Consider the following 18,251-nt stretch of genomic DNA (forward strand, 5'->3'; position numbering starts at 1 on the left):
ATTACCACATGCTATGTGCAACTTCTATATATATTGTTGTTTCTTCTTTTAAAAAAAATTGATTCATAAACAAATATGCTTCATAATGGTTGACATGAAAAACTTCATGGCTCATGCTCTTTCTCTCTTCCTCATTTCTTTTTTCTTATTTGCCCAATTTAGAGGAATTACACATAGAATCAATACATTCTTCATTAAATTGTTTAATTTTCTATTTTATTTTCTCTCTTCCTCATTTCTTTTTTCTTATTTGCCCAATTTAGAGGAATTACACATAGAATCAATACATTCTTCATTAAATTGTTTAATTTTCTATTTTATTAGTTTTTTACTATTCAAAATTTTCTTCTTATTTCATTTTTACAGGTACGAATATGAGATGAATGGAGAAATTACACATAAAATTAAGGTATTTATTGTTCAGTATTTTTCATATATCTCACGTTGTATTCTAACTTATTCATGTAGTTTTTAAATATGTTTTATTTTTTAAAAATTGTTTTCAACTTATTTTGTACAGCTATGACTTTAACCGTCAATGTTGACATTTATAGTATTAAGGCTATGTTGAGATTCTTCTTCATATTATTCACACACTTCTCTCTTCTTTGATCTATACTTGATATGTTTATTTACAATTGATATTTTTCTATAATCAATAATTTGGTTAACAAAAATTCTTATGTATTGCGATAGATAAAACTGATCTGTTTATTATATGTAAAATGACACAAAATTAAAGTAGGTAGGTCATTTGTGATTACTTTTAAGGTCATATCTTACTCTCATTTCTCTTTTAAATATTGTTTTAATTTTATAAAAAAAAAATCACATTATACTCTAACTTAATTTTAATATATTTTATATTATATATATATATATATATATATATATATATATATATATATATATATATATATTTGTTTTTTGTTTAAATTTTATATCTTAAAGTATACAAATAATAAAAATAAGTTATAAAAAATATGGGGTAGAAAGTGGGTTTTAAAGGTTTTTTTATTATTTAATTAATTATTATTTTTATTATAACATAGAAATATGAGATTTTTATCTTTATTGTTTGTTTTTATGTTTTAACTTATATTTTCTTTTAATTTTGTATGCAGATATATTAACATGCGGTGATTTTTATTTCTATAGATATAAACATGTCATGGATGGAGAAATCATATTATATGGAGCACAATGATGGTTTGAGATTTGTAATTTAATATACAGATTTTTTTTCTTTCAACTATAGTTTTAGATTTGTGATTTAATTTATAATTTCTTCTTTTATTTTGAAGGTCAACGATGTTTCAAGTTTTGGATCTTAACCAATTTTTTCTTTGTAAATATCATTGTTGTATTGTTTATCATACACAAATTTAAATTTTATGTTATATAGTTGCTATGCTGTATTTTTTCTTTTTCATTTTACTTATGTGTTTTTATGATACTTTTGTTTTTATCTTTTAATCAATTTTTAGAAAAAGCTTTCATCAAGAAAATTATTATATTATTTATATAGATAAATAATTACTCCCTCCGTCTCATAATAAGTGTCCTATTTGAGTTTTGCGCGGTTCTCAAAAAAATGATTGAATGTGTTGGTTTTAATGATAAAGTTAATATCATTTACTAAAGTACCCTTATTTCTTATAGGTAATAGAGTAGTTGAAAAACGTGAAAGTTAATAAATAGGGGTATAGTAGTGGAAAAAATTAATAAATGTTGCATTGGTTTTCTAAAGAGACATTTATTTTGAGACATGAAAAAAGTGCAAATGAGACACTTATTATGAGACGGAGGGAGTATTTTTCTATAATATCTATTTAAATTATTAATATTTTTTATTACATTTATGTTTAAAATACAATTTATTTATTTTATTAATTATTTAAATAAACCCGTGCATGACACGGGTGTACCGACTAGTAATAATAATAATCATATAACTTCTCTCACAAAAAATTTCTACAAAATCTCTAATAATTAATAAATTAATAATACTAATAATAAGATTAATCTCCAATAAGTAATAAAATATTAATAATAATAATTATTATTATTATAATAATAATAATCCTATAACTTTTCCCACAATTTTTTTCTACAAAATCTACAATAATTAGTAAATTAATAAATAAAAATAATAAGAAATCTCCAATAATTAATAAATTAATAAACATCTATCTATCTATTATTCTATAATCTATTATTCTATAATCCTATAATTTCTCCCACAAAGTTTCCCTCCAAAATCTACAATAATTAGTAAATTAATAAATAATAATAAGAAGAAGAATACTCTCCAATAATTAATAAATTAATAAATAATAATAATAATAATAATAATAATAATAATAATAATAATAATAATAATAATAATCCCATAACTTCTCCCACAAAATTTTTCTACAAAATCTACAATAATTAGTAAATTAATAAATAATAATAATAAGAATAATCTCCAACAATTAATAAATTAATAAACAATAATAAAAAAATAATAATAATCCTATAACTTCTCTCAAAAAAAATTTCTCGTAAAATTTCCAATAATTAATAATAATAATAATAATAATAATAATAATAGTAATAATTGGTTTTACGGATTACTACGGCTTGTACTGGCTTCTGAGGATTCTTCGTGGAAGGTTTAAACTCCTAGCCTTAGGGTTAGGGACCAAAACGGAGGGTTTTTAGAATTTCAGTGCTAGCTGGAGATTGGGGATGGGGCGCGGCCGGCCAAAAAAGAAGGCGGCAACGACTCCTCCGGCGAGTGTCAGGGTTTTCTCGTCAACACCAAGCTCAAATAGGGAAACAAGCAAAATGAGTGAAAAGGGAGATGCAGCGGTTCCGGTACTAACTACGATTGTGGAGGAAGAACATGACACAGAGACACCAAAACTTTGGGTGGATGTGATTAAAGGTAATAGGCTTGCAATGAATGGAAACACTATTGAATACACTGCTCCAATGATTGTCAATGGAGAAGTTGAAGTTCACATTGAGGAACAAGATGTTAGTTCTGAAAAAGAATTCTGGAAAAATGCCCTTATCATGTATGCAATAGGAGAGGAACTCTCAATGAATGCAGTCAAGAAGTTCATGCTAAATACATGGAACTTTGTGACGTTACCGGATTTGTATTACAACGAGGAAGGCTACTTCTTGGTGAGGTTCAGAAATGAGGAAGATAAGACAGCGGTGCTTATGCGCGGACCGTATACGATATACAAGAAACCTATTCTATTACATGAATGGAATCCAAGGTTCACACTACAAGATGATATTCTGAGAGTACTCCCCATTTGGGTAATGTTCCCACAGTTGCCCTTGGTTTACTGGGGAGACAGGAGTATAGGAAAGATTGCTAGTGCGATTGGAAAGCCGCTATTGACTGACGAATGCACAGCTAAAAAGCTTCGCGTATCGTATGCCAGGGTGCTAATAGAAGTGGATGTAACCAAAGAACTGAAGCGCCACATCACGATTAGAGATCCTAATGGAGAGAAAGTGTCACAACAGGTTGAGTATGAATGGGAACCCCCATACTGTAATCAATGTAACAAAGTTGGACATCGCTGCAAGCCAAAAAAGGAGCCATCTAGGAAAGTCTATGTGCAGAAGGAACCTACCAATGTAGTGGAGAAGGAGATCCCTAATGTTGTAGAGAAACCTAGCCCTGTGTCAGAACAACAAGTGCAGAAAGGAAAGGCCATTGCTAGTGAGGAAACCTGGACTCTAGCTAGACCTGCAGGAAGACACAGGGGCATTAGAACCAGTCCAACAAGATTAGAGTGTGCTAATGGATTTGACAGTCTGACTCAGGGTGAATGCTCCACCTCTTTCCCTGTCCCATGATGAGCTGGAATGTTAGAGGACTCAATAAATATGCTAGATGCAAAGAGGTTGGAGTCCACCTCAAAAATAAACAGGTCAGTTGTATTGTCCTTCTTGAGACTAGAGTAAAAATAAAGAATAAGGATCATATTCAGAAAGTCTTGGGTTTAGACTGGAAATTTATTGACAATTATGATCATCACAGTAATGGAAGAATATGGCTAGGGTGGAATGAGCAAGTTTGGGACATAAAAATGCTTGAAAGTACTGACCAATGTGTACACTGTGAGGTATTCAAGGAGAATGGAGACTTCTCTCACTACTTAACAGCCATCTATGCACAAAATCAGCTATCTCTTAGAAAGAAACTGTGGGAAGACCTTCAAATTATGGGGAGTAGAATAAACAGACCGTGGATCATCATTGGCGATTATAATAATGTGCTGAAAATTTCTGATAGGATTGGTGGAAATGAGGTTCAAGAAGCTGAATACAGAGACTTGGAGCAGATGATGGAAAACCTGGGGCTTTATGAACATGAAACTAAAGGAGATCACTTTACCTGGTTCAATAAACAAAGCCAAGGACCTATATACTCAAGAATCGATAGAGCACTGTGTAATAGTTTTTGGTTTGATAAGTTCCCTGATTGTGAGATTGAAGTAATGAGGCCCAATATCTCAGACCATGCACCTCTTCATGTTAAGATGCTTAAACAACAGCAGTGGTGTACTAAAAAGAAGAGGAGATTTCAATTCTTGAATTGTGTCACTGAGAGCAAGGAATACATGGACAAATTGAAGGAAAGTTGGCAACAACCTATGAGTGGTAATCCAATGTATAAGCTTTGGGGTAAGTTGATTAGACTTCAACCTGTAATGCAAACTCTTGCCAGGCCTATTACTGATGGAATTAAGGAAATTCAGAAATGCAGAGAAAATCTTGCTAGTGCCCAGGATCGATTAAACACTGATCGTATGAACGAAGAGTTTATTACAGGAGTGACTTACTGGACGGAAATGGTTGTTAAACAAGCAGAGATTGAAGAAAAGATCCTCAGACAGAAATCCAAAATTGATTGGATAAAGCTGGGTGATGGAAATAATGCTTACTTTTATGCCAATCTGAAAGCCAAAAACAAACAAACCAATATAAACTTAAAAGATCAACATGGAAAAAGGATCTCTAGTTTTGAGGTGCTGGAAAAAGAGGTTCTAAGTTTCTATGAACAGCTAATTGGTACAGAAACACATAGCATAAGACAGGTTGATATTTCAATCTTGAGGAAGGGGGCTCAATTGGGGTGGAATCAACAACAGATGCTAATCCAACCTGTGACTGAGCAGGAGGTTTGGGAGGCTGTGAAAGGAATGGGGGACGATAAAGCACCTGGGTATGATGGATTTAATGCGAAATTTTTCAAAACAGGGTGGAGCATAATTAAGCAGGATGTACTGGAAGCTGTTCAAGATTTTTTTCAACAGGATCGTATGTACGCCGCTGCAAACTGTGCAATAGTTACTCTCATTCCGAAAATCAAAGATGCAAGCAATATGAAAGACATGAGGCCAATTGCATGCTGCTCCACAATATACAAGATCATTTCACGGATTTTGACAAACCGGCTCAGCAGAGTGATTACAGAAGTCGTGCACGATAGCCAAACTGCTTTCATTCCGGGGAAAACAATCCATGACAACATTATTATGACGCATGAATTGATAAGAGGTTATAACAGGAAACACATTACTCCTAGCTGCACTATCCAAATGGATTTACAAAAGGCATACGACACCGTCAATTGGGATGCGTTAGAGATGATTATGACTGAACTGAGCTTTCCTCGGAGATTTATAAAATGGATCATGACTGCTGTGCGAACTGTTTCCTACAGGTACATCGTCAACGGTCAAGTGAGTGGGATTATCAAGGCAAAACGGGGTCTGAGACAAGGTGATCCCGTCTCACCCTTGCTTTTTGTTCTTGTAATGGAGTATTTACACAGATGCTTGGCCGAATTGAAAAGTAATCCTGACTTTAAACATCACCCAAGGTGTGCTAAACTGAATATCACAAATATCTGCTTCGCTGACGATTTGATGTTGTTTTCAAAAGGAGAGGTTCGGTCAGTGCAGGTGATGATGCAAGCGTTCAAATTATTCTCCGAGGCCACGGGACTTCATGCTAACCCAGCGAAGTGTAAAGTTTTCTTTGGTGGGATTGACTGGCAGGTGCAGCAAGAAATCTTAAGAATAACACATTTTGTGGAAGGTAAACTACCAGTTAGATATTTGGGAGTTCCCCTCTCTAGCCGAAAAATTTCTATTGCGCAATGCCAGCCTCTAATCGATAAAATGACTATGAGGATACAACATTGGTCAGTAAGATTGCTCAGCTATGCGGGTCGATTGCAACTGATAAATAGTGTATTCATGGCTATCTCAAACTATTGGATGCAAGCATTCCCGATCCCAAAGAAAGTAATGCATATGTAAAAATTTTCTTTGGTCTGCAAAGGCAGAGGGGAGGAAAGCTTTAGTGGCCTGGGAGAATATTTGTGAACCAAAGAATGCTGGAGGTTTAAATATAAGGAACTTACAGGTTTGGAACACAACTTTGATGATAAAGTTGTTATGGAATATCCATCAGAAAACGGATAAACTGTGGATTAGATGGATGGATTCATACTTTATGAAAGGGACACCAATCTTACAATGGCCAGTAACTAAAACTCAGTCATGGATGCTTAACAGACTGCTCAAATGTCGTGGACTGGTTCAAAACTGTGCAGCGTGGAATATGGCAAATCAGTCGGGTAGCTTCAAGGCTGCAAAGGTTTATAAAGAGTTAAGAGGTGAGAGGATGGATGTTCCTTGGAAAACTGTTTTCTTCCAAAACCGCGCTCGACCGAGAGCCAAGTTCATTTTGTGGCTTATTATGAAAGGGAGATTGCCCACAAAGGAAAGGCTAGCAAGATTTGGTTTTATTCATGACGCGACATGTTGTTTTTGTAACCATACCGAAACACTGGGCCATCTATTTTTTGATTGCAGATGGACAAATAAAATATGGAAAGAAATGTTGGATTGGAATGGATATACGAGGAATATTTTACACTGGCCACAGGAACAGAGTTGGATGACTCAAGAGATGGGAAAGAAAGGCTGGAGACGGGAGCTACTCAAAGTAACAGTGACGGAAACGATGTACCAAATCTGGCTAAGCAGGAACGAGGCTGCCTTCAATAAAATCCAACCCAGAAGTGATACTAAGAGAGTCATCCAAGAAAGAATTGTGCAGAGATGCCTACACCATAGAAAGTTGTATCCTCATGTGTCTAAAATGGTATGAGCATTAGTTTGTGTGTGTGAATTTGCTTGGCAATGTTTCAACTTGTAACCTGGATCTACGGATCGGTTTGTACTAAACTGTTTTTGGATGGTATTTAATAAAAGTCTACTTGCTCCAAAAATAATAATAATAATAATAATAATAACTTCTCTCACAAAAAATTTCTACAAAATCTCCAATAATTAATAAATTAATAATACTAATAATAAGATTAATCTCCAATAATTAATAAAATAATAATAATTATTATTATAATAATAATAATAATAATAATAATAATAATAATAATAATAATAATAATAATAATAATAATAATAATATAACTTCTCTCACAAAGTTTTTTTTTACACAATTTCCAATAATTAATAAATTAATAATACACACTTTCAAATATCAAAAAACTTTTATATTATAAATCACAAAAAAACAATTATTATTTATTATAAAAAATACATATATTATATATTTAAATCTTTTTTTAAAATAATAATTATTAATAATTAATAATCAATAATTTTGTAAAATATGGGTGAACGTCTAGTTGCAGATTAATTTTGTAAGTTCTCAGCCCCAAAAAATAAAGCATTGAAGAAGTATATCATAAAACAGCTAATCTCCTATATTAATTTATTTTGAAATCACATTCCATAAAATTTGAAACCTAAAGTGGGTGTACAATTTCATTTGATTTATAAACAAAGAATAAACCATTATATCAAAATTATTATTATTATTCCTTTGCCCGCCTGAACAGTTTTGTTTATGATTTTTGTAGCAATAATAAAAATGCATCTTAATCATATGAAATTGGGCAAAAATTTACGCGCAAGCAAACATGGCTGATTGCTAATTCCAGAATTAAAAAATAATAATTGACTAATTATATTTCATTGATTCTAAATTGATCTATAAAAAAAAGTGTATTATCAATTATTTGATGCAACAATCTTAAAGAGCTTTGATAATGATAAAATAAATTGACGAAGCGACCAAAACAGTTGTGCACCAAAATAGTTGAATAAACATCTCCAACATAGACTTGATCATATGAAATAATAAACAATAATACAATACGTCATAAACATTACTTTGTTTCATAGTAGATTCCCACCACTATAACGAGCATGCGGCGATGATTAGGGGTGTTTGTTGTGCGGTTTGGCTGGTTTTGATGTAAAAAATATCCGAATCGCAAGAGAAAAAGTATGCGGTTCGGTTTAGTTCAGTTGCTTTTTAGAAATAAAACCAAACCAAACCAAACTAATACGGTTTGGGTTGGTTCGTTTTTTTTACAAAAATTTGTTGAGTCATACATACACATATAGATGACAACATAACCTTGTATTTAGTCATTTACACGTTATCAAATAACAACAAAATTCATCATATTTGTATAACAACTTTCTATTTAATATACAAAAATTAGATTAGATAAAAGTGGAATAAAAAAATAAAATAGCAGCATAAAATAATATCAAAAGCATTATAATGAAATAGAAAAAAAGAGGAGATGAAAGACTAGAGAAGATTAAAAAGAAAGAGCACAAGAGAGGAGATATTAGATAAGAAGCGGAACATAAAAAACATAATTGGGAGAGAGAACAGTAGAATAAAAATAATAAGATAAAAAAGAAAAAACTTAAGAGATGAAAGACTAGAAAAGAATGTGATATGTACTTGAAAAATAAGAAGGCGCAATACCGCTAGAAGAGATTTGAGAAGACTTAAATTGAAACTTTAAGTGTGAAGATGAGAAAATCATTTGTAATCGTAAGATTAAGGCATAATATGTTTGAGTTTGGATTGGATATAGGTTAACTGAGTTTGGGTTGGATATAGGTTAAGTGAGTTTGGGGGTTGTAATGTAATGCATTTTGGTTTGGTTCGGTTTGTAAAATACAAACCGCAAACTGAACCAAACCGTGCGGTTTGTTTAAAAATGACCCAAACACATCCGAACCAAATGCGGTTTTTTGCGGTTTTCTATTGATTTGGTTTGGTTTTGAACACGCCTAGCGATGACATCCATATATTATGGTTCATATAAAATGAAAAATAATAACTATAAAATGTATCTAATCATGCTCTGATACCAATTGATGGATTTAACTGAATTGAATAGATACAAATTATAGCATAATATTATATCAAAGAATAATCAAATATTATAGAAATGGTGTACCTTATCAGATTGGAGAAATTGTCGGTTGAAGGAGAGAGTATGAGAGGATTACTACCCTCATTTCCGTTTAGGATTTTTACAGTATGTTAATCGTTTAATGGGGCAATGCTTAAATATAGCTAAACGGCTGAGGACAGAGACCTCTCATTGGGCTTAACTGAATGGTTCAATCCATGACGGTCCATTCAGGCATAAAACTCAATCAAATCATTCATCAATAATTAGTGTTTAATAATATTGACCATAATTATCAAAAAAAAAAAATTTGACCATAACATAATTAATAATTAATTATTTCAATCCATATTTGATTAATTAAATAATTAATCTAACAAGAAATGTTAATATTCATAATGCTTTTATAATGGATGTCTCTTAGATTTCACACAGACCACTAATGACAGAGTCTTGAGCATTAATAATCATTAAATGGACGACAAAGATTTATTTAAGGCCACTAAAAATCCTTTAAAAAAAACGCTTAACATATCCCTCGGTTCAAATCAAAAACCGAAGTGAATAAACTTTTTTTTTGTATTACATTATTTACGCAAAATATTAAAATACATTGTTCACAATAAATCTTTGGTGATATCTAAATTTTGTTGCGTACCCTTTGTTCAAAAAAAAAAACTCTATAACTTATCCAACTTCTAATAAGTTATTTATTCTCACAATGAGAATTTTTATTTTATACACTTGCAATCCATCCCAAAGACCTGTTTCCAAAGTTCTGGAGCGTTTCTTGATAATAAAAAAATTTCATGGAAAATTCACTAAAAAGTATTTTTTGTATTAGCAACTCATGAAATGGACGGTGGTAAATATTTCCTCTCTTTGGACGGTTACATATAAGTTACATTCTTTGAAGAAAAGAGTTTTTATAAGTTAGTAATGTGGTAAAATATGTACCCCTTATAGTAAAATCTGAATATTATACCCCTCGATTTTATAAGAAAATCGAGATACATTATCTTCTTTTTTTTAACTATCACCTCGATTATGACAAAAATTGATGCGAATAATTCTTTTTTTCTTTGAAATTACATTGTTTACACAGAATAATAAAATAAATTGTTTACAACAAATCTTTGCTCTTATTATTAAATATCTCCGTTGATATCCATCTTTTGATTAGTTATTTGTTCCAACAATGAGAAGTTTTCTTTTCAAAAGTTAAGCTCCCTTCTTTGTTTAATTTTTAAAAATTTTGAGCTCCCTTTTGTGTAAGTTAAAGCAAGAATATTTTTCTGCACTTGTAATCTATCAACTAAGTACTTTTCAAAGATTGAGTTCCCTTCTTTAACTGAGGATCATTCCAAAGATACAACAACAATACCAACACTATTATGTGAGATAGATTACAAGGGCATAAAAATGTTTTTTCATGATAGAAGAACATTGAATATTTTTTTTGTCTTGCAATTCATCCCAAAGAATGATACATGCGAGTTTGAGGCGGCTTCTTATAACTAAGGATTAGGGTAAAATCTGTTAAGCGAGTGCTTTTAGAACAAAATCTGATTATTTTATTTCTCAGTTATATTGTAAACTGAAGGTTTAGATCATTTAGTTTACACTTATAAACAAAAAAACATAAATTGCAATAGCTAGGATTCGAAGCATGTCTCGAGTTATTTTTCCCTTTGGTTATATTAAAAACCGAGGAAATATATGGAGCGCCTTGGCATTATACCTCGGTTTTTCTTTGGTTGAGGTGAAGGCTTCGTCATAAAATGTATTATTTGTAGTAGTGGTTAGAAGGAACTTGACATATATTATGAGAATGGAAGATAAATTGTACAAATGAAGTGTAAAAGAAAATAATGCTTCGGAGTAGACGTGCTGATTTTAATTTGATTCAAAATAAATTTTACATAATTGACTTCTTCTTGTGTAAGAAAGACCACATAAGATAAATGTCTAGCTCATCAACACTAGCCTAGTTACTGGGTTTCCTATACATCACTTTGCCAACAACCCAATGCAACATTCGCATTGCACACCTTATCTGACTAATATAAAAAGGGTTGGAAGGGGGAAATAAAATGGATCATTAATGAGACAAAACGCAAAGGTATGCACCGACAAGTGTTAAAGATGGCCTTGACAGAGACTATATATGAGATATGAAGGAGTAGAAATGGGATCATTTTCTCTCAAAAGAATTTGAGTCCAAATTTGAAAGATGTGATTACTCACAATATTATAACTAGAACTTGTTTACATGAGAAACTTAGCACACATGTAATAGCTTTATAGTAGTCATAGTGGGGTTTGGATTCCATGCAGCCTAGCAGGAGTGCAATTTTGATTTTGTGTGAGGGATGAGAGAGAAATCAGAAAATCAAAATCAAAATAAAGAGATGAAAGAGATAGGAATGATGAGAGAGATAGACACATGATAGGGCATGAGGGAGGGCTTAAGAGGCTAGTGCAATAGAGGATCCATATTTGTCATAGTGAGATGGGCATGTCTCCAGATTGGTTGTACTTATTGGTTTTGGATAATAAGAAAGTAATGATTTGACTTAAAAAAAATTACATAATAGATAAGTTAAATTAAATAAATTCAAATAGTACAGATAAGATTGAATACAATTTTATTAACTAACAATTTTTGTTAGGATTATTATCTATATTTGGCTAAATATAGTAATTTAATTGTGTTAAATAACAATATTTGAGAATCCAGATGGAAATGATTGGTTAGCCATGCAATATAGGCAACATTTTCGAAATCCTATTCCTCATTTTATACTTCCAACGTTGAATATAAAAAGCCCTTTGTGTCATACATAGTTCCTTACTACCTTCTATTAATATCATAATGAGTACTACTCTCCCGGAAACTCAAGGGGAAACCGTTCCAGATGCATGGGATTTCAAGGGTCATCCTGCAGACAGGGCCAAAACTGGTGGTTGGGCATCATCTGCAATGATCTTAGGTACTTTCTTTTGTTTTTCTTCAAACAATAATGGTCGGAGGACACTAGCATAATATGGACGTTTATTGTTGATATATGAAATTTCAGGTTCAGAAGCATGTGAGAGGTTAACAACAATGGGAATAGCTGTAAATTTGGTGACATATTTGACTGGTACAATGCATTTGGGAAGTGCTTATTCTTCCAATATCGTCACCAACTTCGTCGGAACCTCTTTTATGCTATGCTTGTTTGGTGGTTTTGTAGCCGATTCTTTTTTTGGAAGGTTTGTGTTTCTGTATTGCCCTATTTATCTTAAATGTGGATTCTCTTACAATTGCAATTTGAAACTAATCACTAATTCTTTCCATGCCTTCTTTGATAGATACCTTACCATAGCCATCTTTGGAACTATTGAAGCGATTGTAAGACATTACTACTACCTTCAACAATATTAGTAAAAAAAGCTAATTATATAAAATAAATAGATTAAATTTATCTTTTTGGATCTTAAATATAAAATTTGTGTTTATTGATACATATTCCAGGGTGTTATATGCTTGGCAATATCAACAAAAATTCCAAGCCTCCATCCGCCACAATGCACACAAAATAGTCCTAATTCTTGTGAACCAGCAAACAACCTACAACTAGCTGTTCTATACACAGCTCTTTACTTGACAGCACTTGGAATCGGCGGTTTAAAATCAAGTGTCTCCGGCTTCGGTTCGGACCAGTTTGACGATTCAAACGAAGTAGAGAAAAAACAAATGGTGAGATTCTTCAGCTGGTTCTTCTTTTTCATAAGCATGGGTTCAATACTAGCAGTGACAGTTCTTGTCTACATTCAAGATCATCTTGGAAGAGATTGGGGATATGGATTATGTGCGTGTGCTATTGTTGTGGCGCTTGTTGTGTTCTTGTCGGGAACAAAGAGGTATCGGTATAAGAAACTTGTGGGGAGTCCATTAACTCAGATTGTGGCGGTTTCTGTGGCAGCATGGAGGAAGAGGAAGTTGGAGTTGCCGTCTGATCCGTTGTTGTTGTATAATTTGGATGATGTTAAAGATCAGGACGTGACGAAGAAGAAACAAATGTTGCCACATAGCAAGGAATTTCGGTGTTTGGACAAGGCATCAATCAAGGAGCCAAAAACAGATGGTAATGATACGGGAGGGAAATGGAATCTATCAACGTTAACAGATGTTGAAGAAGTAAAACTAGTAATAAGAATGTTACCAATATGGGCAACAACAATAATGTTTTGGACAGTACATGCACAGATGGTGACATTCTCAGTATCACAAGCAACAACATTAAAACGTCACATAGGAAAATCATTTCAAATTCCACCAGCATCTCTAACTGCTTTCCTCACAGGTAGCATCCTCGTAACAATCCCAATATATGACCGTATCATTCTTCCCATAATAAGAAAAATATGTAACAAATCACAAAGACTAACACCTTTACAAAGTATTGCTCTTGGGTTAGCCATGTCAATTTGTGGAATGGTTGCAGCAGCACTGATTGAATTAAGACGTATGAGGATGGCACATTTGTATGGCATGACAGAAAATTCAAAGTCGGTGATTCCCATGAGTGTGTTTTGGTTGGTCCCACAGTTCTTCATTGTGGGGGCAGGTGAGGCATTTACATATATGGGACAACTAGATTTTTTCTTGAGGGAATGTCCAAAAGGGATGAAAACTATGAGCACAGGATTGTTTTTGAGTACTTTGTCTTTGGGATTTTTCTTTAGCTCTGTGTTGGTAACTGTGGTTCAGAAAGTGACAGCTCAGCATCACCCCTGGCTTACTGATAACATTAATCAGGGCAAACTTTATAACTTCTATTGGCTCTTGGCTATCTTGAGTTGTTTAAATTTGGTTATTTACTTGCTTTGTGCTAAGTCTTATGTTTATAAGGATAAAAGACTTGCTCAACAAGTCATAGAATTAGAGAAGGCTGATCCTGCTGATCATGCATAGGTTTTTCGTTTCTCTAATTTCTTCTTCTATCTTTTATAATGTAGATTGATTTTTTTCTTAGTCTAGAATTATATATACGTAATAAATTCTTTAATAATTTTATCTTTTATTCTTGAACAAAATTTCGCATATTTTATCAGTTTTTAATAATATCAATTAAATAATAAAAATCTATTAAATTATAAAAAAATATAATATTACAAATTTTTGATAGAATAAATATTAAATATACTATGTGTTTTTAAACATGATCAAAACATTTATTTTGATCTTGAACAATACTATTCATGTAATTTTTATTTGTTTTTTGGTATTTTGAAATATTATTGACTTAAATATAATTTTGGTCTCCTATTTTATTTTTATTTTAGTTTTAGTCTCCACATTTTAAAAATCATGAATTTGGTCCTTTTTTAAGTTTTATTTTGAATTTTAGTCTCTCAACCAATTTAAAATTAATTTTTAATGATGCGTCACTTGTTTTAACGACGCGTCAGGTTCTAATTTCCCCAATATATTTGCATGTAATACTAATTCATTTAAAATTAAGTTATTTATATTTTAAAGAAAAAAATACTAATATTAATCAATTGTCAAATGAATCTCTTCTTCTCATTAGTCATTAAATCATCTTCTCCCTCATGTTTCACCTTCTTCTTCTTCCATCGATCTCAATCAGACCCACCGCGCCGAGATTTTGCAGCGGCGGTAGTCCGGTTGAAAGGTCGAGGCATGGTGGAAAAAGAAACAAAAACGACACGCGTCTGGTTCCGCGACAAATTTGTTCTTCTTCGTCTTGCTTATTTTTTGTGTTTTTGATGTTTGTGAGGTACTGTTTGGTTTGTTGAATATTGACGATGAACTTGATGGAATTTGTTCTTATTTTAATGGAATTTCTGAGATATTATCCATCATTGTCTTCGTTTGGTTAAAAAGTAAAATGCTCACCAACGGCGTGTTTTCCGATCGCCGTCAACCGTTCACGGTTGCTTTTGCTTCTCCACTAATTTTTGAGATTTCATTGTATTGATGTTGTTGAGATGCAATAAGATGACTTCACTTCTTTTTTTTCATCTGTTGAACTAGAAACACAAGAGATCGGTTTTTTTTGGTTTTTTATAAAATGGAAGCAATGGCTATGAAGACAAATGAATAGGAAATGAAGATGGAGATGAACATTAGGGTTTGTTTTGGAAAAAATGAAGGATAAAACTGGTTTAGTGAAATAATATTGGTTTAATGACATAATATTGATTGGAAAAAGTATTTAAACATGTTTTTAATAATAAGTTAAAATTAAATTCAATGAAAAAAACATGAGAAAAGGGGTGATGCACCGACAGTGTAAAATAGTTTTACACTGTCAACTAATTACAACCATGTATCCAATTCCATCACATTTTTATATTTAAAATTTTTTAATGACATGGCAAATTGTTTGTTTTCTATTGAATGACAGTGTAAAATTGTTTTACACTGTAAGTGCATATCCATTAAACCTAAAAAACATTTTAAATAGATTACTTTCATTTTAAAATAAAGAGAAAAGGGATGATGCACTGACAGTGTAAAATTCTTTTATTTAAAAAATAATTTAATGACATGATTAATTGATAATTTTCTATTGGATGACAGTGTAAAACTTTACACTGTCAGTGCATTACCTCTTAACTCTAAAATAAAAGTGTTCAATGTGAATTTGCCACATCATCAAAACAAGTGACACGTTATTAAAAATCAATCTCAAATTGGTTGGAGGACTCAAATAAAAAATAAAACTTAAAAAAGAGACTAAAATCGTGGTTTTTAAAATGAAAGAACTAAAACAAAACAAAAAAAGTAAAATAGAGGGACTAAAATTGCATTTAAGCCAATATTTTTTATATATTAAACCTTGGTTACTATCGTACATAACTTCTTATCACCTAAGTTGTTATAATCATTTAAATTTTATTTATAAAATTATAATGGTAAATTAAATAATAGTATATTTTTATTTATATATATATATATATATATATATATATATATATATATAATTTCATCGTGAACGCTCAAGATTCTTGTGTGATGGTAAAGTAAAAAAGTGAAGATACTAAGAATTAAAGTTTTAGAGTACGAAAAAAAAAGAAGTGTGGAAACTTGTCTTAGTGTTCGTCAAAGTTATCAATATCTTGTAAAGATATGAAGACATTTTTGAAAGTATTTTAGCTAAATCAAGCACACAACAAACATTGACAAACATCTCACTTTTTAATTACATCACCAATAACATGTTTTCCGGACCTAGCCATTTGATTTGGAGATTGTTTGAACTAATAGAAAAACTACTTTTTATGACAATGATTTCACCTCACATATTGAAAGACCGATGTATAATTCCTGGACGGGTCATGTTTTTTTCCTTAAAAAATATACAATCCAATAAGTCGATTTCTTTTGAAAACTGAGGGGTATAGTTACTCAATGTACATGCTTCAATTTCTAACATCTTCGGATTATGTTTTTAATTCATTAAAAGTGGCGTCTTTCTGAATATATTATTTCTAATGTAAAAATATGCCACTTTTCACCTTGGTTTTGTTTCTAATAGAAAATACGCCACTTTTCATTAAAAGTAGTGTCTTCTTGATATATATATATATATATATATATATATATATATATATATATATATATATATATATATATATATATATATATATATATATATATATATATATCGCTTAGCTGGTAGTGTTCATTTTCACTTGTCTAAACAACATAATCAGAACCCTAACAAAGAGCCTTTAACAAGAGAATCCTAAGCAGTGAGAGCCTTAAACACATATCATCTTCAAAAGATGATATGTGTTTATGGCTCTCGTTTATTTTTTAGAGATCCAAGTCATTTTCTTTCACTTTTTCATCAGAGATCTGGTAAGCTAAACATCACTACTCATATTGTTGTTGTTGTTGTTATTATTATTTGTTAGGAATATATTATACAATTAATGAATACCAAAAATAAATCAAACAAAGTTCATCAATTGTATCTCTTCATATGGAAATTGTTATCAATTATATTAATAGGTTTTTACTATAGGCCAAATATAGACTAGGATTTCAGTGCATATATTTTGTATCTATTTTCAGTTTATATAGTTCGTGTATATTTGTAATGCATATCATATGAAATAAAAATCACAACAATTATTCCTACTTTTTTACCTATTCTCTTATATGGTATCAGTATTTTTCTAGTTAATATCCCTCACTTTTTTCTTCTTCATCGACACCCTTGTTTTCATCTATCACCATGCCTGAAAATCCGCCCATCACTTATCACTCCACAGCAAACCCAAACACAGATCCTTGTGTTATTCACCATTCAAATAATCCTTCAATTGTCCTTGTTACCCTTTTACTTACTGGTGATAAGTATGGTTCATGGAGTCGGGCAGTAACAATGGCACTTCGTGCCAAAATAAGTTAGGTTTTGTTGACGAATCACTTACCAGTCCGAAGAAGAAAGAAGAGATTCCCAAATGGTAACATTCTCAAATTCTCAAAATACTGTAATTTACCGATAAACCGAATAATTAATCCAAGTCCAAGTATATCCTAAACACAATTAATTATCACATATCAAAGATTATCATCAAAACCTAATAATCACAAATCATAGAAATTTAGGGATTTCACTCTAAACATGTCAAAACCTAGAATTTGAAGAACAAAATCCCTAAATCATGTTAATCTATGATCGGTAAAATAGCAAGTGTACTATTTTGCCTCTTGTAATAATAGGGAAAATTCCCCGAATATTGATCTTAGGGACTGCGCAGGAATAATGAGTTCAATTCAAAGTTCAATTAAACAAAAACTTCAATTGGGTTTTGTTTGGTGATTATCACTTAGCGAAAAGTAAAATAAGCAGTAAATGAAATTGACTTTGTAACAAATATGAGTAAC

General features: G+C 31.4%; 1 protein-coding gene across 1 annotated transcript; it reads left to right on the forward strand.

Moving 5' to 3' along the window:
- The first annotated feature begins 12,209 nt into the window (after positions 1–12,209).
- On the forward strand, positions 12,210–14,326 carry LOC131606019 (protein NRT1/ PTR FAMILY 6.3-like). Its single transcript, XM_058878309.1, has 4 exons — positions 12,210–12,327; positions 12,415–12,592; positions 12,692–12,731; positions 12,855–14,326. Exons 1-4 carry the CDS (start codon positions 12,210–12,212, stop codon positions 14,295–14,297), a joined length of 1,779 nt encoding a protein of 592 aa, XP_058734292.1. The 3' UTR covers positions 14,298–14,326.
- The last annotated feature ends 3,925 nt before the right edge of the window (positions 14,327–18,251 follow it).

Source organism: Vicia villosa, linkage group LG1 (genome assembly GCF_029867415.1).
Source record: "Vicia villosa cultivar HV-30 ecotype Madison, WI linkage group LG1, Vvil1.0, whole genome shotgun sequence".
Classification (NCBI taxonomy): domain Eukaryota; kingdom Viridiplantae; phylum Streptophyta; class Magnoliopsida; order Fabales; family Fabaceae; genus Vicia; species Vicia villosa.

What these genes read in the sequence shown, in the direction of transcription:
- LOC131606019 (XM_058878309.1), top strand. Translation starts at nt 12,210, where the DNA reads ATGAGTACTACTCTCCCGGAAACTCAAGGGGAAACCGTTCCAGATGCA. An exon ending in ATCATCTGCAATGATCTTAG is followed by an intron (nt 12,328 to 12,414) that starts GTACTTTCTTTT and finishes ATGAAATTTCAG; the next exon opens with GTTCAGAAGCATGTGAGAGG. An exon ending in GCCGATTCTTTTTTTGGAAG is followed by an intron (nt 12,593 to 12,691) that starts GTTTGTGTTTCT and finishes CTTCTTTGATAG; the next exon opens with ATACCTTACCATAGCCATCT.